We start from the raw sequence: 26,494 nt of genomic DNA, 5'->3' as shown, positions 1-26,494 counted from the left end.
ATAATAAAGGAATTGTCTACATTTTCTAATATGATTCTACCTCCAGAAAAATCTCTTTTCCTCCTGCTTTCTCCCTCCTCCATTTTTAACACATTCTTTTAATTCTACTTGCTTTTTCAAACAACAATCTTACTAATAACCATAAGTACTAGATTCACTCCTGTATCCAAGCAGAGAGGAAGTCTTAGGCCACTACTTTCTCCTGGACCCTTTTCTCCACTAGCTGCTCCATTTTTATTTTCTTGCATATGACACACATAACCTTGAATCTACTCCAGATTTTTAAGCAAGTCATTGGGACATTTAATTGTTTGAAAAAAAGATGACTCATGACCCACATCAAACCTCTCCTAAGTCATCACATGACTGTTAAGAACTGCTGGTCTAACGGAAATTGCAAAAAGCCATTATTACGATAATGATGGTGGGAAATGAAGGGACATTGGCAAGAAATACTGAAAAAAGTAATTGAGACTATTTAGGATCTGTTAAACACTGAAGAGTAGTCAGAGGTGAGCTCAGGATTTAAAGCTTGGGTTGGTCCGATGAGCCAAGATGGATGACAGATGGAGCTGTTGGTTGCAGCTGTGATTTGGCGGGGGGTTGGGGGGGGTGAGAATTGGGAGAGGAAAATAATAAGCCTGCTCTAGACTCGCTGTCCATGAAGAGTTCACAGAACATGTAGTAGATTATGACTTTGGCAATTGAAGACCTGGGACTCTGGTCTAAGAAGGTAACTCGTTCCACTGAATGTCAGGAGGCTTCAACAGAGTGGTTCTAAGGGCAGGCTTGAGAGATACTGAGTCAGGGCTTGAGAAATGCTAACATCTACCATGGTTTTAGAAGTAAAATATGGTATATGGGGAAAAATAAGAAAATGTACTGAACACCCACTGTGTCCCCTGTTCTGTGTTGGGCACTCAGCACCCTCCTCACACTTTTCTTCATTTCTGTTGAAGAAAAGTGAAGTTGTACTTCCAACTTCTTATTCATGTTGCTTCTATACTGCAGATTCTTAAAAGCAAGGACTTGCTTTCTACTGTCTTTCATACTTTATATTTGCCTAGAGAATACTGGGGAGAGTACTAAAAAGAGCCTATCACAGAATTCACTGCTTAGGACTCTGATTTGTCTGTGGAAGGTGAATGTGCATGTTAATTTACAAATATATTGCCTGGCCAGAACTAGAAGTACCATGTACTGTGGTGGAAGGGGGTGGTATTTAGTTGTTTAACAGTCAGATTGCTTTTAAAAAATTTTCTACTCTATTGGAAGTTAAAACAATAACAACAGGATTTTCTGGACTGGAAACAGTTTTCCAAGTCACTGGAAATATGACCTATCTGATTTCTGCCATCCTTTCAAGGTCTTGTGAATGGTGCGTTCACATCCCAGGTCAACTTCACTCATTGGACCTATGTGCCTCTTCCTCCTTTTCTGTAAAGGAGCCAGGGACAGTACTCACCTCATAGGGCTGTTGTGAGGGGTAAGCAATCTAACAGAGATGAAGCACAAAAAAATTGCCTGGCACATAAAGAATGTGTAAGAAGTGCTAGCTATTCTGTGATTTTCAGTCCCTTCCCTCATCTGCTGAAGGATGCAAGGGAAATAAGTAATAATCTATATATTGGTATAACATAATGCTTTAAATTAAGACAAAACTAAAAATGGGCACAACAGTTTATTGTTCATGTATTTGAAAGTGAGTGAATTGAATTTAGGTGTCTAAATTAGGTGGCGGTTCTGAGGGTGCTTTGATCTCTGTCTCATTTGGGGGGCATCTTTAGATCATTTTTAGCAAAGACTCACCTTACCCAGGAGAAGGAAGCAGATGAGACATGTCAGAAAAGAAAGGTAACTACCTGATGTCATTTGAGGATGGGAGAGGAGCCCCTTGGCAATGTCCTCACTGTACCTGATAACATGTCCCATCTTGTACTGGCCCTCTCCTGAAGGGAACAGCATAATTTGTAGGTTATGGCTTCAGTGATGGAGACATTTTTGTTGAGGCAACTCTGTACTCTGCCTAATCTTTGTTGGCCAACAAACCAGACGGTGAGTCTCACAGTGGGTAAATTTCCTAAATCTCTGAATGGAGTTTGGGGCAATAGCCTGATTTAAGGATTTCAATGACCTGTAGGCAGGGTTAAGAGAGCACTGCTCGGACCTTTGCTAGCACTGTTTCCCCAGCACAGTGGTTGGCTGACTAGCCCAGCACTTCCCAGCTGCAGAGGAATTCAGGCCTAAACTTCACAAAGAGAAGGCAGGCAGTCAGGCAGGCACAGTGACATTTGAGTTTCCCATGTGACAAGCATTGTGATTCCACACTCACAATCTTATGTAATCCCATTGACAGACCTGTGAGGTAGTTATTATTTTCATTTTACAAACTAGAAAACTGAAGATCAGAGAGACTGTAACTTGCCCAAGGTTGTACAGCTATTGTAAATGTGGGAAGGACACATGGACAAAACCAAGGGGCGGGGGGTGGGATTGAGGGTGGGAGGTGGGGATGGCTGGGGGGCAGGGAAGTAGTGGAGAGAAAGTGGAGACAACTGTACTTGAATAAAATATATATATATATATATATATATATATATATATATATATAAAGAAATATTCATATTATAAAAAAAAGAAATGGAGGCAGGATTTAAACTCATATCTCTGTTGTAAAGTCTTTGGATCTAACCCTAAGGAAATTTCAAATAAGGATGGGAATTTATATTTGGAGAGTTTTACAAAATTTTCTGAAATTCATTTTCACGGGAATTTTCACCTGCCCCTGCTCTGTATTTAGTTAAATTACATGGCACATTTCCAGAAGAACTGGGGGAGTAGACAAATGGTAGATATACAAAAAAAATATATTTTATCATATCTATCATATATGTATAATATATAATCATATTTATATAATACATATACAATTACGCATAATCTATACTATATGCAAGCATATCATTTTTATCTATAGTTATATTCAAATGCAATGTGCCAATAATCCATTTTATTTTTCCAGTAACTCAGATGTCGCTCATCAAATAAAAATAGCACACAGTTAAGGAAAGCCTTGAATACTATACTCACCGAGTTAGAGATAATCAATAAAACCCTGGACCCATTTTCTTTACCTTTGGATCTCCAGCACTGAGTATAGTGCCTGAAACACAAAGCTGCTTAATCACAATTTGTTGGACACTTGTTGAATTAGTTCTTCACTCTTTTAAAGATTCACTCCAAGGTTCTGCTAAATAAGAAGCTTCCTTCCTGTGCTAATATACAATTTGATTTGCAAATACTGTCTGTCAACTGCAAGTTTTCAAGAACGCAGCTTTATTGTGCAAGAGCAAAGGTGGAAAATCTTTTGTAGTCTTTCAAAAATAACTCATTCATTCAGCAAACACTTGGCTGGGAGCAGGAATACTAAGATAAAAGGCAATTTTGCTGTCCTCCAGGAGTTATTTGCCTGGTGAAAAAGATGAACCAGAATGCAAACCCAATGCAGTGTGTAAAGGCAATACAATAGATTGTATGGGTGGTGGGGAGGTTGGCATGGGGCGGGGGGGGGGGGGGGGGGGGGGGGGGGGGGGAGTTGGGGAAGGGCGGGGATCCTAGACCACAGGAAACTTAGGGAAGAAAAATAGTCAACTAAATTTAGTCTAGGCTATGACAAAGAAATAAATTTGATTCAGTGAATATTAAAAACATTTTAATGCAATTGAATCCCCTAATGCACCCAGTTAGGGAGGAGTATATTGGATATACGCACTGGAGAAAAATGCTGTGTAGAGAGTCAGGGGAGGAGGGAAAAGATGAAAGAGACCCAGTTGGAGAATATCTCCTGTATCAGGAAAAAAAAGCAAAGAAGACACTTCCATGAGAATTTAAGTTCTTATTATATCCTGTTCTCTAATTCATAGAAGACTTTGAAATTCTAGTGACTGGAGACCTTTAATCTGGTCTCAGATAGACAGATAAGGTACCATCCAGAAACAAAAAGTCAGGTTGGGGAATTAAACAATGACCACCCCCCCAAAAAAATCAATGACAAAACAATGTGGTAACCACCTTAACTGATAAATGAAAGAAGTCTTGTGAGAATGTAGAACACAGGAATATTTCAATAATGAGAGAATAAAGGAAAGCTTTCCAGAGGGTATGCAGGGTTTTTAAAATCAAGTACTTCACTCCTCTGAAGTTGATTTGAAATACTCTGTCACACTTTTCTTGTTCACTCATATGTGTGTGTTGGGGAGAAGGATTTGGTGGGGTATTATTCTTCTAAAGAACCTTGAAATCCAAAGTGTGATCTCAATACCAGCACCAACCCCTTACCTGAGGTTATTAGAAATGCAGAACTTAAGGCCCCACTCAAAATCTTTCCACTGAGAATATGAATTTTAACAAGATTCCCAGATGATTCACCTGTGCATGTACAGTTGAGGAGCACTGTCCTAGAACATGAGAGCCTCATTTCTCGAAATAAGCTTTCCACAGAGTCCGGATCCCTCACAAGAAGGGCAGCATTCAATGTCTATCTTGGACAGCTCCCAAACATTTTGGTCTCAGGATCTCTACACTTCCCAAAGTTATTAAATACACCAAAGATATTTGCTTAAATGGGTTATAGCTACCAAGATTTACCATACTAAAAATTAAAACTGGAAAATAATTTATTTTGTAGTTTATCTAAAAACCATAAATTTGTATATGTTAATATGAATAACAGTTTTTATGCAAAATAACCACCTTTTCAAAAAATATTAGTAAGGAGAATACCATGGTTTTACATATTTGCAAATATTTTTAACATCTGGCTTAATAGAAGACAGATGAATCCTCATATCCGCTTCTGTGTTATAGTTGTTGCCATGTCACACATCAAGTATGACTCAACTGTATGCTCATAGAATGAGAGGGAAAATTCTGTTTCAGCATCATCACAAAAATCTTTTTATCATATAAACCCTGGACCATGCTTTAGATCCACCATATCCCTAGAGCTATCCTCTCTCATCAGCCTTTACTTTTGACTCCAAGGAAACACCATCACACTTTGAATCATGCCAATTGTAATAATTTGTCACAACTGCAAAGAAAATTCTCAACAGAACCATTTGAGACAAAGAATGATTTCTTGATTAAGTAAGTTCTTTGGATGTAAAAATTCCACATCTTCCCTCCAAAGACCAGTTGAGTGATCCTTACAATAATGTATTATCTTAGCCAAGGCAGATTACCACTATTAATCTAACCAGTGATAGGACTGGCTGCACTAACTCCAATTTACACGGGTACACTGAAAATTAAAGGAAACTATGCATTAATAAAATATTGTTAATTATCAATACTAACCAAATGTAAGGTGTTACAATATAGTTTCCATGTTTCTTGCTACACATTTGCAATGTTGCAACTTTTTGATGAAATTTTATTTATGAAAAAATAAACCTAACTCGTGCCTGCCCTATTTCACTCCTGTCTCCACATTCTATCTTGAGGCTTCTCTTGCTACCATTCTGTCTCATTGCCTCTTGTGCTTCAAGAACCTTATTAATCTAATTTATTGTCTTAACAAAGGCAAATCAGCCTTTGCTCCTGAAGCAAATCTTAAGACAGAAATCATAGATCTAAAAGGGACCTTTTGGTCACCTAGTCCAGCACTTCTCAACCCTTCTTGAACATTAGAATCATCACTGCTTGGAGAATTAAAGGGAGGGGAAAAAAAAACAATGTCAGAGTCAAACTCCACACCAAATAAATCCAAAACTCTGCTGTGGAACCAGGCTTTGGAATTTTTTACAGGTCCATCAGAAGATTCTAATGTGCAGCCATGGTTGAGAAACTCGGAGCTATTCCAACTCTTCACTTTACAGATGGGGGAGGAGGGAGAAACAGCCAAGTTGGGAAGGAACCTCACACAGAATCCCCAAGATAGAACTAGGATCTGAACAGCACCTTCTGGCCAGACAATATGACCAAGATTCTTCCATTGTTCTCTTAATTCAGAGTTCTCAAAACAAACAAACAAAATGGATTTTCAGTCTTCTTCCTTTTAAAAACAAGGCATTTTTCATATAACTTTAAAGTATCTTTTATATACAAGAAAATATATGTATCCATTTTAAGTTTAAAGTTCAATAAGTTAGACAAATATACATGCACCCATGTTACTGCCTCCCCAACCTTAATGCAGAATTTTTTCATCACCCCAGAAAGTGTCCCTGCCTCTTCCCTGTCAGCAACCTCCATCCTAGGCCTCAGGCAACAAATACCCTGATTCCTGTCACGGTAGATTAGTTTTTCCTGTTTTAGAACCTCATATAAGTGAAATCATACAGTATGCATTCTTTTATGTCCACATTCTTCCACTCAGCATAATTTTTTTAAAGATTCAATGGTGTTGTATCAGCGGTTTGTTCCATTTTATTGATGAGTAGTATTCTACTGCATGAACATCCCACAGTTTACCCACTGGGTTGCTTCCAGTTTTTGGCTATTACAAATAAAGCTGCTTAAGCATTTGTGTACAAGCCTTTGGAGGTGCATAGATTTTTTTCTCTCTCGAGTAAATACACAGGAGTGGAAATACTGGGCCCAACATGGCGTGGGAGGCAGGGTGTGTAGAAAAAAGAGTTCCAACTCTGCAGTCAACCAGAGTTAGGTCTGCATATAGGTGAGGCTATTTATTGACATGGAGACCAAAATGCCAACATCACGGGCGTGTTGTAAGGATTGGAGAGAAAGTAGGTGGTATGGCTGGTAAGCAGAAGACAATTAATAAAGGATAACAGAAGTAACTAGAGACAGAACTGAGATGGACTGTACTCAGGGAGGTAGTTTTTCACTATAGCACACTGCTCACCTCTCCCCAACCCTCATCCAGCCAAAGGCTCTCCCCACCCCCGCCACCCAACTCCTATACCCTCTCGGCCATAAATAGGAACTACCTTCTGAATCAATTTAGAAGTGTTTCTTGGCTAGCTTGTTCTATTAATTTTTATTTATCTTTTAAGAAGAAATACCTACCTTTGGCCAATATTAGGCTGAGATATTACCACAAGGAGTGACCAAACCCACTGGTAACTGTATATGAAACTGGAAATAGCTTTCGGAGGGTATGACCCAACTTGCATTTGAACCCCCTCTGTCATCTAATTCTCTGCTCCATGCCTTATTCTCTACCTGGGCCACTCTTTCACTCCTCATATATGTTCAGATAAATGACTTATTTTTCTAAATCTACCACCCCTTTCCTACTCTTCATTCCTGCATCTTTCAGCACTCCTTCCACTTGCAGGACAGAGGAGCAAGATAAATGGCCAAGGGTCAACATGCAGCCCTGGCTGGTGTCACTCAGTTGGTTGGAGCATCATAGCATAAACCAAAATGTCGCAGGTTCTATTCCCAGTCAGCATGCGTGCCTAGGTTGCGGGTTTGGTCCTAATTGGGGTGCATACATGAGAGGGAGTCACCAATCAATGTTTCTCTTTCACATCGATGTTTCTCTCCACCCCCCTCTCCCTTCCTTGCCCTCTAAAATCAATAAGCATGTCCTTGAGTGAGGATTAAAAAAAAAATACATGCATGCGTGCACATGAGCACGCACAAACATACCACCCACCCTTATCTATGTTTGACTGTGAAAATCATGAAGACTTAAATTTACCAAGTGAATCATAAAAGATGCCATTATAGAACAAGAGGAACTTTTCTGTCACAAAATGTCTCCTTCCCCATGGGGGCTTGTGAGAAACGACTCTACCTTCTCCAAGTTGACAAGCCCCAGATGTCACAAGCACTGCACCCCCCATCCCCCCACCCCCCACACTGAGGTGGCTGCTATTCACAATAGCACTCCCCTCCTCCAAATGGGTTCTCCTGCCCTGCCCTCCAGGCTTGTCCCTTATCAAAGACCTTTTGAGAGCTCCTTAGCTAAATCCCAGGTCAGCAGATAGCACTTCTGCCTCAGCCAGTTTGAATGCTTGCTGCCTATGAGATTTCCTGAGACACTCCGCTACAACATTAAAACTGCATGAAAGTCTTCCTCGGGAGCCCTAATAATAGTGTGTTTCATCTGTGAGCTTTACAAACATTAACTGATAAAGCCACCCTGTCTTCACAAACTCTCCATTCTCTACTGCCCTCAATTACTCCAGGAGGAAAAAAGCTGGGGACTGAAGGAACTTTGGGGGGTATTTTAGGCCATGACAACATTAATGCCAAAGATCTTGCAATAGCAACCCCACTTGGGCAATGGCATGAAGGGGAAGGGATTAAATCCATGTTTATTTAAAAGAGACTGAACTGAGGTTCTTGTCTCCCACAGCCAGACCAGCAGACAGAAAAGCCTGACTCCATGGTGTAGGGCTGGGTCGCTGAGTACAGCCTGTGGCACCAAATCCAACCTGCTGCTTGTTTTTTTATAAATAAGATTTTATTGGAACACAGTCATGCTCATTTATGTGTTATCTATGGCTGCTTTTGTCCCAAATATCAGCTGAGTAGTTGCAACTGAGACCAAATGGTCTGCTGAACCAAAAATTAGTTACTATCTCTGGCTCTACAGAAAAAGTTTATTGGCCCCCAGTGTAGGCAACTTAAAGTTTGTTCTCATCCCATATATTCCGTAAACATCTTTAAGCAAGTCTCTTTCCCTCTCCAGGCCTCAGTTTCTACATCTACAGACTGAATAACCTCTAAACTGAGCCATTGCCTTGAGTTGTTCTCTCAGTGTTCTGTGTTCACATCTAATATATTAGTATCACCACAGCTGGTTTTGTTGAGGGGAAAAATTGAGTGTCATGAATCATCTTAGCACCAGCCCCTAAGCTAAGCCTTGATCCCTTTTATGGAGTCTAGCTGAACTGACCTAAATTATTCTTTGTTTTCAGAGAGATCTTGCATAATGATGTCTTGGAAGTGATAGAGGCGAATGTGTTCTCCAACCTGCCCAAATTACATGAAATGTAAGCAAAAACCTATGGGGTTTGCTCATGCCTATTCTTGGCAATCTCCTTAAAGTCTGCTTATATTCCTGGAAAGAAATGGCTCTGCTCTGTCCTCGGATCCCTACAATTTTAAGATATCCAAGTCAGCCCAAAGCGTACTCTCATGGGTCCCTCCGCCTGATGGTCCAGGCACCAGCCCGGAATTTAATCTTAGCCCATCCCCTCCCCCCCAGAGTTTTTTGCACAGTAAACCTAAGAACCTGGTTCTGCAACTGTGAGAAAGTACCTCCACCTCATCCTCTCATTCAAAGCTGTTCCACAGTCAAAGCCCAAAATTAGTCTCACATGATGTAGCTGAAGATAAGTAGTCCTAGTCTGAATACTAGTCTATGCCGTATAATCACCAATACACCTTGGCCAAGATACAAAATCATTCTGAGACTTAGTTTTCTTGTCTATAAGATGAGAATAATATAATTGCATGCCTCATTATATCACTGTGATGAATATATGATATCATAAATGTAAATTAGACCTAATACATCAACTAGCATGAGTGTGTCATAATGAGTCTTTATTCCTCTACTATTCCAATCAAATTTCCTTTCTCTTGTTGACATTCTAGTTTACAACATGTCAATACTCACACAGATGCACTTCTGTTTCCTATCAGCCCGTAATTACCATAAATTACTTCATAGAAACATAGGCTGTCAAGGCTGGAAGAGACGTTAGAAACTGTCTAGTCCAGAATTTTTCAAAGTAGACTGTGTATCATTAAACATTTGGGAATTTATTGTGTTAAAAGACAGGAAAAAAAAAGATTCTATAGTAAAATAAGATTAGGAAACTTTGAAAAAATAAACCTGGATTCACTTAACTATAGAAAATCTTCTCAGAACCTGTAATATGAGCATTTACATTTGGAATCTCCATGAAGGATATTGTATTAAGGGATTTTCAACTAATGTCACTGGAAAGGTTTCTTCTGTGTAGCATATATTAACATTGAACAAAATTTTCATGAGACACAGTTAGGAAAGCCAATGAACCACTCTTCTAATTTTACAGATGAGCAATGAAAGGCACAGAGAGTTATGAGGCTTGCCTAAAGTCACCCAGCACAATCCACAGCAGGACAGATACTTGAACATAAATCTCTTGACTCTTTTGTATTCCTTTAAAAAGTTTCAAGCATTTGCCAAGTATCAGTAGGAAATACACACACACACAGTTTCTAATGACCACCATGTAATATACACACACATACATATATGCACATGACTTTGTTTAGGAATGACACTCAGTCTGTCCATGTTGGCAGGCTCTCCCTCCCTTTTCCTTCCTTCCTTCCATCCACCCTGACTCCCACTCTCTTTCTTCCTCATTGTCATTAAACCTCTGCAGCTGATGCCTTCCCTTCTTCTTCCCATTGCCCCCTGCTCCATTCTTTCTTCTCTCTCTGCTTGGCCTCTCCTTACCCTAGTGAGAAAAAGAGACATGACCAGGGTTGCAGAACCCAGAGAGCAGCCAGCCCTCTGGGCAGGGTTAAACAGGTGTCCCCCAGTGCAGTTCAATGGGCAGTGGAACTAATAGGACAGCTATTCCCTGCATGGAGAGGTGCTCACCCTCATGTAGCACTGACTGTCCTTAAAATGATTAATTACCTAGCACTTGGATCTGGGTAGCCACATGTTACTGCAACATAAAAGCTAATGAAACAGGGAGGAAGTAATTAACACAGAGCATCTCTGCAAATATACATTGATCCTGCGCGATGAGAAAAGGGCTGCCTCTCTGTTGGAATCCAAAAGTGAACATGCTCACCTCTGGACTATTGATCAGGACACGGCTCGGGCCAACCTGGAGCAGAAGTTACCACTTCCCAGGAGCTGCAAGGGAGCAGCCTTAGTCTACAGCGTGAAGGGTACCACTGGCACATCCCCAGCTGTTGTCTGCTGGAATTTCATGGCTAAAACCAGAGATGGCCACTGTCTGCCCCCAATCTTTGTTTTCCTTAGCCTCGCCACTCTTTTTTTTTCCAATCTCCTTTGCCCCTCAGCCAGTTTCTTTCCCTCCTATCTTCTTTTCACCCCCTTTTATTGATTTCCACCCCATTATCTCTTGTCTCCTGACCAGACAAAATCTCAGTACCTCATGTTGGTCTAATCCCTACCCTCTTAGCCTCCCCAGACCCTGGAAGATCCTTACTGGTGAAGGACTCAGCTGTGCTCAGGGAGAAAATGACTCACCAAGCCGGTGCTTTGTTTGCCTCTAACAGACAGAGCCCAGGAGAACTTGGGTGATGAGAGTTAAGCAGGGCAGGGTTAATATTCAGTTTGCACAGTTTGGCATGGTAAAAGACACTGCATGTCTGCTCAATTTTTATTGAAATGATAGATGGATGGTTAACATTGATATATTCTGCATGATGTGAAAAATATTATAGCAGTCCTTACTGTTAAGATTATGTTCATGTTCTTTTCTCTTTTACAGTAGAATTGAGAAGGCCAAAAACCTGCTGTACATCGACCCTGATGCCTTCCAAAACCTTCCAAACCTCCGATATTTGTAAGAATTTCTGTATTCTGGTGCCCCCTCTATGATCAAATTGTGTATTCCTATTTTAGCAAAATGTCCCCTTGCTACTCTGGCAAGCAACTGACTTTTATCAAAGGTGTGGGGCAGAAGTGGAGGTGGGAAGACACTTGCTCTGGTGGGTTTTAGTTTAGTTTCATGAGTGAATTCCACTAATATAATTGCATTTTGCTTTCATTTACTAAAACAGACATCATAAGAAATGTCATTTGCACTAATGGGATTGTCACACAGACCTCTTGCAGAACTCGGTCTCCATTTAGTGTTAATGAGATGCAGCCGAAATTTCTACTAGCATTTAGCTTGTGACCTTGACCTCAAAGACACAATCTCCTTTGTTCTGAATATATACATTGTTTTCTTTGATAAATTACAGTGTTCTATTTTGCACATTTTGGTTAATAATAGACATGGTATTAGTCAGTAGAGAGATTCCTAGTGTTTGAACTCCATCTCTTGGTCCTGCCCCCATCAGCAAAAACATTGCTTCTTCTACTCAAATGGCTTTCAAAATAGCCGAGGGCTTGGCAGAACCCTGAGGACTATGACATGGCCCCATAAAATAACAGAAAAGAATTTGGGTTACTTAGAATGTTCTAAGATCTACAATGTTTGACCTCAGACAAGATCTTAACTCAAAGCTCTCAAAGCTTGTTTCCTCGCCAAGAGAATAGAAATAATAAATGTGTTATTTAATAACATAATTGTAATGCATAACCAACTATATCCAAAAGAGTTTTAAAGCAACAACTGCTTATCATTTCTCACTTGTGAGCTGATTGGAACAACGTTCTGCTGACCAGACTCTTGTCTTCCTGATCTCGGCTAGGTGCACTCATGCATCTGCAGTTAGTTGGCAGGTCACCTGGGGGCTGGCTGCTCTGGATGGCTGCAGCTGAAACAACAGCTCTCCTCCAAGTGAGGCTTATTTCCAGGAGGCAAACATAGGCTTGTCCTCATGGCAGTCCTAGGATTCCGCAAGAGAAAGTTGAAGCTTGCAAGCTTCTTAAGATTAAAACTCTGAACTAGCACCCCGTCTCTCCTGGTTCACTATATTAGCCAAAGCAATTCATGGGACCAGCCCAGATTTGAGAGGGACAGAAGCAGACTCTATTTCCTGATGGGAAATCTGCAAAGTCACAATACCAGGTGGGTGGATGCAGGATGTGATACAGAATTGAGGCCATTTTGCAATCAATTTAAAGCACATAAAAAGTTTTGCACAGTGTCTATCACATAGTAAAGGCTCAATAAATATTAGCTACTATTGATATTATGACTCTGTCCCTAAATTTTGATCTATGAGAACTAGAGGTACTAGGTATATTAAGAAACACTAGGCCATTATGTGCCTTAGATCTCTGAATGGAGGCTGACTGAGGGAATAAACAATTTAACAGAAGAGAGTAAATGTAACCTGGATCGGGGGGGGGGGGGGGGGGGGGAACAAGGTCATCCACTTCTGAGTTAATGTCAGTGGGAGGACTGGCTTGATTGGCATGCAACCCGTGCAGCTGCACAGGGCCCCATGCTTGAAAGGGCCCCACACTCAGAGAACCTCAGACTAGATTTTGTCTTGAAATACTTATACATTCCTGAACAAGGGGACCTGCGTTTTCATTTTGCACTGTATTCCACAAATTACGTAGCCAGTGCTGCTCAGAAGTCAGGGTTATGATTGCTTCTAGTTTCAGACTTGGGAGTCTTGGCTCCCTGAATGGACTTTGCTATACCCTCCACAGAGGCTAGCCTGGTTTAGGCACATAGCGGTGGAGGAAATGTGGATTAAGAGACAAGGCATAGGCTTCTGAGCTGCACTTCTGAGCTGTACAGGGCTTTTATGAGCCTCAAGTGAGATTTATATATGCAAATTTTTTTTATAAAATATTTTACACTAAAAAGTGCCCAGAACATTTCAAACTGTACTAAATTATTGGTAGAATGATCTTATCCTGGTCAACCAAAGTCTACCAATCCATCCTCAGGAAAATTCCTATAGGTGTTGACTAGAGAGTTATGGTGGCCACTAAGAAAGACCTTTAGCTTCTACCTAGAGTGTTTGGTATGAGTTCAAAATAAGGACTCTGGGACATGCCTGAGCAGTATAGAAAAGAAAAAACTATACATGCAGTCAGAAGGACTAGATTCCAGATATGTAATTAACTAGGCAGCCTATTACCTTCTCTAAGCCTCCATTTCCTTATCTGTACTTTGGGTGGTTGTGAAAACCAAATTAGGACTATGCCTGTAAAAAATACTTTGCAAATTGTTTTTCAGTATACCAACTGTAAAGGACTATACTAATATAAAATTATTAGTGCCTGTTACCCAGTTAGTTTCCTTCATTCATCTTTTCTTCTTTACCTCCCAACTACCACCTCCCTTTCTCTTTCTCTCCCTTTCCTCCTAGAAAAAGTGTGAGTGAAATCTGGGGTGGGGGGCACAGAGCCTTTAATAACAACAAAAACACCTTAAGACATGCAAAGGGGCACCCCAATTCACAAATGATCACATATGGCCAAAGAAGAGCACTCCTGCAGAGGATAGATCCAGGAAGAAAACCAGCCCTCGCACACATATCCCATAGCCCATTGATAATGACAGCATGAATAACAGCGAGAATGATAGATGGGGAGCAAGTGAATAGGAGATAAAGAATCACCACAAAGCTTAAAATCAAGAAATGCAGAATTTGATCCCAATATTATCTCACCACTTGTAGCCAGCACCAATCATTTTTATTAACAAAGAGCCTTGTCCTTCTCTCCAAGGAAATGAGGGCTAGGGAGGAACTTGGGAAGATACAGGCATAGCAGAAGAGAAAATTTTGGCAGAATGCAGGGGACAAAGCTATGACTTTGACTCTGAAAAAGGTTGAAATCTGTGTCATCTGTCATCGAGCCTAGCCTCTCCTTTGTGTCCTTTTCTCACTTTGAGGTGTTAAGTAGTCCCCAGTCTTATCTGGCTCCCCTGTCACATCCAGACAAAGCTGGAGGTGACCGAATCCAGTTCCATCCTTTCCTGAGAGGATGCTATTGTTCTCAGAGCATTTGAAATGTGCTTTCTAACTGGGGAAAGAGAAGAATTAGTAAGCAGTTTGGAAAAATTGTGTCATTGTCAAATGCTCTTGCATGACTGCTCTGAAAAAAATATCCCTACATAATTCTACAGTGTACAAAATTCCGCCATACCCTCTGCCATGCAGATCCACATCAGGAAGTTGAGACAGTGTTGTGCATCTTAAGCCTTTCACTTATTGCCTAAGATGTGCCTCTCCCACCCCACCGTACACTCCTGCCCAGTTCGCATAAGAATCCAAGGCACTTCCACTAGCAATGTATCTATTCAAGGATCAAACTGTGGTCCATTGAAATAGTTTCCCAACTGCAAAGAGGAATAACCTGAAATTGTAATTGGCCCTCTACTCTGAAAAATCATATCATGGAAACAAAACCCAGCTAAACTTTCGTCCACATGTATGACTGAGCAGAAGTTATAAACAATCAACAACTTCACCATCCAGCAACCAGGCAGAGATGAATGGCAACGATTTCAAATACTTTTTTTGGATGATGAATGACTTGCTTCAGAAAAAAGAAAAAAAAATCACAAAATGGGTGAAGCACTCAGAGGGACCAGGAGGACTGAGTAGTTAGTGGTTTATTTCCTTAAGCCAGGATAAATGTATCATCACAGCCACCAAAGCAGGAAATTACACGGGGTAGAGGTGAGTTGTCACTTGAGCGTCCTAATTGCTGCACACACACACTTAGAACTGCTTTTCTGAAATCCTCAGCCTTTATTCCATCTGATGCTGATCACTCAAGGCACAAAATCCCAGACAACGGGAAATCAGCGTTCTTCATCACTGCCTTCACACTTCACCGAGGGGCGCAAAGTGGTGGTGGTGGGGGGACCCATGAATAAAGAAAATGTACTTTAACTAAAAGAATATACATCAAAGAACTCATCAGGGTGGATTTTTTTAAGTCAATACTGTATTTGCAGGCAATGTTTCTCTCTTTATCACTCTGCCTTCCTGGGGTTGACCTTTTGTGTATGAAAGATTACCTATTGATCCATAAATAAGGTTTTCACAATATTCCCTTGCCTTTGCATCCTGTCTATGTAATTCTTAGGTAGTTAGATGTTGCTCTTTGCTATTCAAGAAACCATAATTCCAGCTTAGCAAAACCTTCATACAGATCGGTAGGTCCCCATCTAACCGATAACCATCTTCCACTCACATGTGGGCCAGCTAGACTTCCTTAGGATGTCTGCTAACGGCAACCACCTATCTACTTTCTCCAGCTGGGGATATCTCCTGGAGATTCCTTGCTGGGACTCACCTCAGCAAGGCAGGCTATTTCTTTCCCATCCCTAAATTCTTGTTCTTCTCTGCATTCCTCTCTTTCGTTTGGCTTGTGGAATTAATGAAAGTAGCTTTTCTAACTATAAAAGCATTTTTTTGGACACTGCATGGCCAAGCGACGGAGGGTAGGGACTGAGAGGCAGTGCACAGTAGCAAGGAAGCGCACAGGTTCCAGTGTCACCCGTCTAGGCTCAGCTGTCAGCTCCTGCCCTTGTTAGTTGTGTGACCTTGAGGAATTAGCTTAACTTCTCTAAGTCTCAGTCTTCCTTTCTTTAACCTAGGAGTAACATTGTTTGCATCCCTGCATTGTAATAAATGAAGTATTTGGCAGAATGACTGACATTTAGAAAATTCTCAATAACTGTTAGCAATTCTTATTAAATCTCTGACCCTGTGACTTATTAACTGAGGGAGCCCATGTGAGATACTTCTTCTCTTTGTACCTTAGTTCTCTCCTCTGCTTAAAGGAATAACACCTACCTTCTGATACTGTTGTAGGAATTAATTCAATAATAATAATCATGGTGGTGATGGTAGTGATGGTGATCTCTTTCCCCTTCCAGTACTTCTAAGGTTTTGAAGGCCTCTTTAACTGTTTCTTTTGGATAGAATCTGCTGAACAGCATTCAAACATGGAAATATATCATTTGTATTTTTCTAAGGATGAAGGCATCCTTCTTACTAAACTGCTGACATACCCAAAAAGGTCCTTTCAACAAACAAAGGTACATTATCCTACAGAGTTCTAATGGAGGGCTCCTAACCTCCCTTTAATGCTTATTTCCAACACGAGTGGTCCACAATTTCTCTTACCACCTCCATCAAAATAAATTTTAGTTTTTCACACTGACTGCCAGCTGGTTGGCTAATGTATCCCATTTTTATGTTGATTTACAATTTAATGCATTTTTTATCATACTTTATTGCATTTGAACCTCACCACAATCCAAGGAGTAGACAGCACAGTAAAAGCAAGTGCATTTTATAGAAGTTAGTCTTCCCTGTGATCCCTGGTTACAAGGCTCTTCTGAAAAGAACTTGCAGTGGCCCTACAGACCATAGTACTCTAATACATTAGGTACTGAGCAACGTTTGGCTTTCTGTGGTGGCTGAGAAAGGATCTATACTAGAGTTCACGTTTAGGTGTATGGCAGCCTCATACATGGTAGAGAGGATTGGTACCTCCCCGTTTCTCCATCCCTTTAGATGTGAATCAGCCAATCAATACAAATTCATTTGTTCAGTCAACACTCACTTATTGAGATCATACTACATCCCAGGCTTTGTTGCAGCTGTTGGGTGTAGAGAAGATGACAAGTGAAGCCTCTACACTTATGGAGCTTATACTTTAGTTGAGAAGACACACAATGCTAGATAATGTCATGTAGTGATAGTGGGATAATGAAAAATAAAGCCAAGAAAACAGAGAGTGATGCTTTAGAAATGGTGCTGGAGAAAGGATGGAGGGCCTTGGGAGAGATACAGGAGCCATCTGCAGACAGCACTTGCTCACCTCAAGGAGCTCGGTCTTTTCAGGGGAAGAAGGACTATCAACCATTAACCCCCCAAAATAACAACATATCTGTAGAGTTGTATGGCACTGATGATAGACAAGAGGACTGACCCAGTGCCTTGGGCTGGACTCATCAGGAAAAGTTCTTGGAGATAAAAGTGAACTTAGCTGCAATTTAAAGGATGAATAAAATTTGAAAAGACAATAAAGAAGAAGAAATTTCCCATGAAAGAAAGAGGTGAGTAAAAGCCAAGAATGTGAAAGGGCCGCTGTGAAGCAGGCAGAGGATGAGGAGGAACTGAGTCCCCACTGAAAAGGTATGTACTGCAAAGAAAGAAATATGACTATGTTTGGATAGGTGGGGTTTGGTAAGATTGGAAAAATCATTAAGGCGGGGGAGTTTAGGTCTAACACAGTAGGAAAGAGTAAGCCATACGGCATTCTTGAGCAGAGGAGTGACATGATGACATTTTCTTGGACTGCAGATTGACCACGAGGAGGGTACAGACATATTCAAGGGTGTCCTGCCAAGGGCAGTTGCCATAATCCAGTGGTACATTAATGGTGGCACCTAAAGAAATAGAAAGGTGTTGGGAGACACATTTCCAAACAACTATCACTGGTATATGATTTACCTCTATGTCAGACATGGACCCAAGTGACTACAGTGATTTTTGCCCTCTGACCTCTGTAAAGCCCAAAGCTTCCCTCCCCCAGTGCCTCCCACGCAGAACCATCCTGCAGACAGTATACACATCAAGAATTCAGTCTGGGCCAGAAATAATCTTACACAGGAACTGTAATGATTGGAAAGAAATTATTAGCCATCTCCCTGGCTGTCAGTGTTGTAAGTATCCAAGGATGTTGTCATGACTACGAGGATGTTTGGGCACAGTGGAAATCATACAATTGCTTCTTTTATCACTAATCTATTTAGCACAGCCACCTTTGCCTACCATTGTCAACTCTGGGAAAATATAGGCAGATTTCCCTTCCAGAACACTGAAGTTCAGGATGAGATGTTGGCCTGAGCATGTCAGTGTAAGGAGGGCAAGGACCTTCTCTTGTCTGAGGTCCTGATCTTAGACATGGTGACATTTTTGTGCCACTAACCTCCCTCCTTGTTCCTCTAACCTGTTCAGTGTGCTCTCTCCTGCAGGAGCCCAGGTCTTTTTCATCGGTGAGATAATTATTTGATCCTTTAATTCACATCAATATGTTCAGGTCTTGATATTTTTCTTTCCAGAGGAATTTGCATTTTTAAAAGAGAAGCCTGAAAAAGGCACTGCTAAACCCCAAAATTGAGGGTGATAGACTCCCAGGCAAGGGTCCCTGAGAAGGAGAGAAAAGTCCCCATAGGAGCCACTCACATAGCATATAAATAGCCATCTACTCTGCCCCCCTGCAGTCTCTGAATCATATTTTCACAGGATATACCTTCTTGTGAGGTAGGTGTGTCCTTTTCTCATTAATTTGGAAATAATATCTGTCTCTGTCATCAACAGAAATTAGACATAAGGACAAGTCTGGAGAAGACTCAGAGAAAAAAGAATCTCAGATTAACTGTGTAAAATCAGCTGGATTTCTTCCTCATTGCTGGTATCACCCCCAGACAATGATGAACTAATCCCTTGAAGTATCAGTTTCTTCATCCGCAAAATGGAAATTAACAGAACATGCTTCAAGAGGTTAGTCGGATGAGGGAAACGGACTCTATGTCCTCTGAGATCTCTTCAAGCCCTCCAGCGCTTGGTGTCTAACTGTAATCCTCACCACCCCGGGGCTGCCAGTGTCACCACCTGTCCTGAGGGCAGCCCATTCCGACCCAGCATGAACGGCCTAGTATGGAAGGAGAAAGTCCTCTGGGAGATCCAGCAACTTCTAGACTTCTTTATTTCCCAGATCAGGCTCTTCTTCCCAAGGATTCAAGCTGAGATCCTAAAGGCACATTAAAAAACATAAGCCACCTATAAATTACTCTCAAAAGCTCAACTCCTGGAGCTAAAGGAGAGTAGTAGGAGCCATCCCTGCCACTTCGGTCCCTCACAGATGAGCATGGCCAGCCGCAGCAGGCCCTGAGAGGCCCTGAGTGGAGGTGAGACTTACGAGGCAGACAGCAGCCAGGAGGCACTGGAGCTGCCCTGGGAGGGATCAATCACAAATCCCCAACAGGGCCTGGCAGGAGGGAAGACAGTTTCATGAGCAGAATCTGAAGGGGCGTCAGGGGAATCACAGCTCCCCATGGAAAATCAACAACTGCTTCTTTTTCTACCACTGCAGCCTTCATGTCGGGAGGTTTAAAGGGCGTTTTTGTCCTTACAGACTCTTTTAGATTTGCAAATATCCATGGGAAACGCCAAACACTGAGAGGTTAGAGCTGGCACAGAAACTGTCAGCTCCATCTCTGTAGGGATGAGGGCAAACCCCTGGAAGCAGAGATGGGCCAGGGAGGGCTGGGCAGTGCAGTGAGCCACAAGAGCAGGCAGGACAATGAGAGGAGGGAGGATGTGGACTCCAGTTACCAGATTCTGTGCCACTCCAGGGTGGTGACCAGGTTCCCTTCATCTCCATATCCCCAGTGCATGGCCCAAAAAAGGCACTCAACTGTTCATTTTTCTTTTTTGCAAGGATCCTGGCTGTGATACAGACCTCTCGTGCACCTGGTTTTCTAATCACTCTGCAACACTTGTTGAGGGACCGGATATTTTTCTCTCTGCTTTCATTCATCTCATCTGCTTTATCTTTCACAATGTGTGTGAACACAGGCATGTTCTAGTTGAATGCTCCCAAACTCCATTTGTCCTCTGGAAAGGTGCTGTCTTCTCCATGGGTTTGGCTACAGGAGGAATGCTGTCCACGGGCCACCCCAGCCAGCCAGATCAGCTGGCTTGGGACTGGGGGACAATGCAGTGACAGGAGGTGGCACCACCTGATTCCACTGACCTCTAATCTAGAACAAAGGCTGTGTCCAATTCATTTCTGAGCCGCTACAGAGCACAGAGGCTCCCACAGGTAAGCCCCCCCACAGTCGGTTCTTAAGGAAAATGTGGGCCTGGCTTCGAACCTTTCTATTTGGGTAGTGGAAGGGAAGCAACTGCTGTTTTTAGAGAAATATCTTGGGGCGTTACGGAGCGTGAACGCTGCAGTGACAGATGCTCTAATGAAGATGTTTTCATCTCTGGCAGACACTACACAAATGTTCTGCTGCAGTTTAACCATGAGCCCACCCACAGCACACACCCCACACATAATAGCTCAAGAGGAGATGAGCACCCCCTCACCAGACGGGGGAAAGGCAGCAGTGCTAGGAAGAGGGAGCAGGATGTTTGGGGGACATGTGAGGGAAGAAACTAGGCAGGCAGCCTCTCTCACAAAGTTCACCCAGGAGCCTCTTGGGACAAGGGCCAAACCACAGGAGCCACCAGGACCCAGACTCACTCAGCAAGACACCAAGGAAAAGCTCTTCTCTTTACAGGACAGCCACATACGCAAGCTCCAGCTGTGGTCCTGCTTCTAAGAACTTGTGAGCAAGGAACCAGGCCTCTCTGGGCTTCAAGTTAAGTGGAGAGAAAAAGAATGGCCCTAGCTCCTTCAGAAAGCTGTAAGGAAGGGAAAGGAAGGGAGAAGTGAGACCGAGTGTGGGAGCACTTCGAAAATTCAAAACAGCAAACGAGTGCCAGCACTGCTGAGTGTACGGGGCCTTGCTGGGTGGTGTGGGGTGGGGAGCGGATCATAGTTTAGAAAGTACTTTCACTTTGTATTAACTAATGTGGTCTTTTAAAAACCCTGTAAAATAGTCACTGGTGGTGCCACTTTACAGCCGAGGAACTTGAGGTTCAGAGATGACTGAATTGCCCAAACTCACAAAGGGGACTGAGAAATGATCTTGGGGCAGGAGGACAGGGAAAATGATGCGTACATCGAACACAGCCTTACTATGTGGCAGACTCTAAATGAAGTATTTTATTCACATAACTCATCTCAGCTTCCAGTCTTCCAAAAGCAGTGAGGCGTGTATTTCCCCTGATTTACAAAGGAGGGTTTTTGAAACTTGGAGATTATGTAGTTGACAGAACTGAGAACTGAAGCCGGAAATACCCAACTCCAGCCCGGTTCAACCTGCTTCTCCAGCACACCATGGCAGGTGGCGGGAGAGGCATAGGGTGCAGGTGAGCCCAATGTAAGTGCACCCAGGGTTCTGAGCACAACACTGACACCTTATTGAAGTTTGCCGTTTGGAACCGGTGACCATCTATCAGGCTAAGTTGAAAGTTCCTAAGAAATAGCTTCCTAAATAATTAATGCTATAAATTAGTTGTGGGGAAGGATGTGCAAACTGTTTAAAATATTAACTCTTTTGTGACTCCCCTATGTAATTTCAAAGTAACTGCTTGCCACAAATCTGTAGCTTGATTAGTTACTCTTACATCAGTATCTAGGTAGGTCTCAGAAGACTGCCTCTTGGCCATGCTCTGTCAGCAATGAGTATAAGCTGGAAAAATCTTTAGGTTCTAAAAGTCCTTATTATCCAGTGTGGTATAATGGAAAGAATATCACCAAGAGGCATGGCAACCAGAATGCCTGGGTTTTTTCTTCTACCTTCTAGCAGACAAGTTCATTGAACCTCTGTAAACCTCAGTTTCCTTGTATACAAGATGGAGCTAATATACCTTCCTTATGAGTGTGAACAGGCTTAAAGGACTTTAATGTAGGCAAGACATTTACAATTGTGCCTAACATGGGGACAAAATGATTGATAAACATAACTATTATTCTTTCTGTCCCAAGTCCAGAAATTTGGGTGATTCATTCACTCTCTGTGAGCCTTGCCTCCCTTACCTATAAGATAAAGATCACAATTCTGCTCACCTTAGAAACTCCCTGTAAAGTAAAATATGGAATAACTCTGTCACTTGTCAGTTATATGTGCTATGCAAATATAACACAAGGTTATTTTCCAGTCTTTTCTTGTTCAAAATCTGGGTCAGAGCTGTGAGCTGTGTAACTAGTTCCTAGGACTTTGGTTACTTTCTAAATAACTGTCTTCGGAGCTATTGCCACTTTAGCCAGACTCTCACTTGAGACCAAGTCAGACACTGGCCACTGGGTCTCCCAATCAGGAGGGGACAGACATTAAACTTGCCACAAGGTCTTCATAAAGCTTTTTTATCAACCTAAGTGAGGCAGAGAACAGCTCCTACCTTCCCCCATTGATGGGAAGGGCAAGTTCACAGTTGTCTCCAGAACCCCTTTCTCACACAGTCTGCATTGCTTTCATGCCCAATGGGCATGAGCAGTTTCAAACTGTGTAACCATTTGCCAGAAACCTGGGATGCAGCACCTCTCATACCCTGTGTCTCAAGGAAAACTCTGACTCTGACATTCCGATACACTGAGATCTGCCTAGCCCCAAAGGGATCCCACAGCATGCTCCAAACTGAAAGAACGAATAAGGGAGAGCTGCAAAGTAGCCCATCGTAAACTTCTCTTTGTACGTTCAGTCCCATTCTGTCAAAGGTTTCTCTTCTGTTTAGTTCCCTTTTGATTCAGTTGGCCATTAGAGAACATGATTTATTTTTACCCAGAGATAGTGTGTGTAGAGGTTAACGGTTGGGCTAGGCGTAGGAATAGGAGTAGTTGGGCTTCTCCTGTGACCAATGTATTCTGTACAACCACAGAGAAGTTATTCAGAGTCTCTGACCTTACCTCTCCAGGCCTTAATCTAAAGGGGCCCATCCTAAAATACCTGAGAATGCAAGTAGAAACTGAACCAAACTTCATTTGACACACTGTGCCCTTTCGCCAGCGGGTTCTGATTTTCTGTACTATAAACTTCCTGATTTATATTATGGTAGAGGAATGGAAGATACTAACTAATAGAATATTCTAAATGAAAGTTTGCCAACCACGTCATAGTAACCGCATTTTCAGAGAATTCGCGTCAATCAGCCTAAATACAATCAGCTTCTAGCAGGGATTCCAAGGTTGAATGAGGAGACACCAAATTCAGAAGATGCTCTATGATAAAGGAGTCCGCTGTCGATGTGTTTGGGGAAAGCTAGCATGCTATTTCCTTCCCTTGCACATGTTCAATGAATAATATCATGGTAAAGGTTCTGAGAATCCTACAGGAAAGAAATTGCTAAATTTCATTAATCTAGCATTCCCCAAAATTATGTGCATAGTCTTTCAGTAGCAAATGAAGCATTTATATCATCTGGAAATAGTGTGTCTAGAGAAATGCTTAGAATTTCTATGTTGTATGGTATCAACAACATAGAGGTCACAGAGTTCAAGAACCCCCCCAATTCTGTACCCAATTTCAATATGTGGGTGTTTCTCCTATACATCCAAGCAATTTTCAGATACCAGCGGGTGTCCTACAATTCAACTCAGTTCTGCTACTCCCTACCTGGAGAGAGCATCAGATCACACAGATTAAGGGCCCCATTCTACAAACTGCACACCTTTCAGACACCAATCACAAGCCCAGGTTCTCACCTGTGCTTCTGACCAAATGACTATAGGTTAGAGGTTCCAATGACCCCTCCTTGGGTTTACTAGATTGCATCGCCTTATCATAAAATGATATAACTCAGGAACAGCAAGATGGAAAAGATACACAGGGCAAGGTATAGGGACAGGGTTCCGAGCTTCCATGCCCACTCAAAATGCACCCCTCTCCCCAAACTTCCACATGTTCACTAGCCTAAGGTTCTGTGTTGGAAAGGGGGACAAGGACCACGTATATTTCTTACCATAAATCATAATATTATACCCCTCATGAAGAAACCCTTCCACATAAGTTGGACACATTTCCAGAGGAAACCAAGCACTCAGTGTTATAATCTATTCCTTTATTGGGCAACTTTCGTAATGAATGACAATCAGTCATATGGTAAGAGCGCAAACTTTATTACAGTCAGAAAGATGTGGATTTAGCCTCTAGTCCTGCCCTCCTTACATATGGCTTTGTGAAAGTTATTGGATCTCTCAGCTGAGCCTCCTCCACTCTATGAGGATAGTAATGACACCTGTCTGCTAAGGTAGAGGAAAGGAATAAATAAAATAATCAATGTTAAGTGCTTGGTGCGGTGCCTGGTGCATAGGAAGTGTTCAATAAATGTTGGCCATTATTATTATTAATCCTATGCCTACTTTCCAGAGCAGCACAGTACAAATCTATTACCATTTCCACCTGGCAGCCATTCAGAATCTCAGGATTCTCTTCCCAAGCAAAACATCATGCATTGGACAATATGGTCTTGATTACTCACCCCATCAGAAAAAAAAATGAAAATATGTCCCAAAATAAGTGTATTTATTTGTAAGGCATATGCACATACAATTGCAGTATAAATATGTGCATTAGAAAATTTACACAGACTTCCAGCAAGATGGAGGAATAGGTGGACGCACTGTACCTCCTCGCACAACCAAGAACAGAACAACAATAATTTACAACAATGATTTGCAGTCATAATATCAGAACTGTCAGAGGATTTATCTAAATGGAAGTCGGGCAGCCAAGAAGTTGAAGTAGACCCGTACATCCAGACTGGTAGGGGACGACGAGCCAAGCGGGCGCGGGGCTGGCGCGGGTCGCAGATGCGCGGAGGTCAGGGGAAATTTGGCGCAAAATCGGCACGACAGCCATCCAGGGCATGGGAGCACAGCGGTGCAGCAGGGATCCCTGAGTACGCAAGCAGCAGCTGGGGGAATCAGTGGGGCAGCGACTGTGGACCAGGGCAGAGCTCACGGCCCAGAAGCCCAGGGAAGTATCTGACTCCTGGAGAATGGAGCGGTAGCCATTGATCTCTCCTGTCCCCGCTCCCACCCCTGCCCCCACATATAACGTCACAATCCAGCGACTGGGGCGCCCAGCCCCAGTGAACACCTAAGGCTCCGCCCCCCCACCGTAACAAGAGTGACCAGACTGGAGAAAAAATAAATAAATAAATAAAATAATAGGAGAGATAGGGAAAGACATAAGACATGTTTCCAACAGAACAGATCAGTCCCCCAGGACTCATCCTTTTGAGTGACCAAGAGATAGCCAATCTATCGGATGCACAGTTCAAAACACTGGTGATCAGGAAGCTCACAGAACTGGTTGATTTTGGATGCAAATTACATGAAAAAAATGCAGATTACCATAAAGGAGATACAGGAAGATACACGGAGGAGAGCCAATAGTGAAAGGAAGGAATCTGAGTCTCAAAACAACACAGTGGACCAGAAGGAAGATAGAATCAACCAAGCAGGAAAGCATGATGAAATAAGAATTCAAAAAATCGAAGAAAAGCTTAAGACCATCGAGGACACCTTTAAACGTTCCAACATCCAAATTATAGGGGTACCAGAAGGGGAGGACCAAGAAGTGGAAAAGTTATTTGAACAAATAATAAAGGAGAACTTCCCCAAGCTGGCAAAGGGAACAGTCTTCCAAGAAATCCAAGAAGCTCAGAGAGCCCCAAAGAAGTTGGACCCAAGAAGAAACACACCAAGGCACATCATAATTACATTAGCCAAGGTAAAAACGAAGGAGAGAATCCTAGAAGCAGCAAGAGGTAAGGGGACAGTCACCTACAAAGGAGTTCCCATCAGACTGTCAGCTGATTTCTCCAAAGAGACCTTACAGGCAAGAAGGGGCTGGAAAGAAATATTCCAAGTCATGAAAGACAAGGACCTACATCCCAGATTGCTCTATCCAGCAAAGCTCTCATTTAGAATGGAAGAGAAGATAAAGTGCTTTTCAGATAACGTCAAATTAAAGGAGTTCATCATCACCAAGCCCTTACTTTATGAAATGCTAAAGGGACTTATCTAAGAAAAGAAGATAAAGAAAAGACATGTATAGTAAAAGGACAGCAAACTCACAATTATTAACAACCACACCTAAAGCAAAACCAAAAGAAACTAAGTAAACAACTAGAATAGGAACAGAACCACAGAAATGGAGGGCACATGGGGGGGTTAGCAGCAGGGGGGTGGGAGGAGGAGAGAGGGGGAAAAGGTATAGAGAATAAGTAGCATAGAATGTAGGTTGAAAATAGA

At 42.1% G+C, this 26,494-nt stretch overlaps 1 protein-coding gene across 1 annotated transcript in view; it reads left to right on the top strand.

The window, feature by feature from the left end:
- Window positions 1–26,494, top strand: part of FSHR (follicle stimulating hormone receptor) — a 124,209-nt gene that overhangs the window by 63,579 nt on the left and 34,136 nt on the right. The window contains exons 4-5 of the mRNA XM_036029956.1: window positions 8,898–8,972; window positions 11,451–11,525. Of these exons, the coding sequence (XP_035885849.1) occupies window positions 8,898–8,972; window positions 11,451–11,525 (150 nt within the window). The remainder of the gene's footprint in view (window positions 1–8,897; window positions 8,973–11,450; window positions 11,526–26,494) is intronic.

Source organism: Phyllostomus discolor, chromosome 6 (assembly GCF_004126475.2).
Source record: "Phyllostomus discolor isolate MPI-MPIP mPhyDis1 chromosome 6, mPhyDis1.pri.v3, whole genome shotgun sequence".
NCBI lineage: Eukaryota > Metazoa > Chordata > Mammalia > Chiroptera > Phyllostomidae > Phyllostomus > Phyllostomus discolor.
The sequence above is the reverse complement of the archived record's forward strand: the minus strand, read 5'-3'. Positions and strand labels throughout refer to the sequence as shown.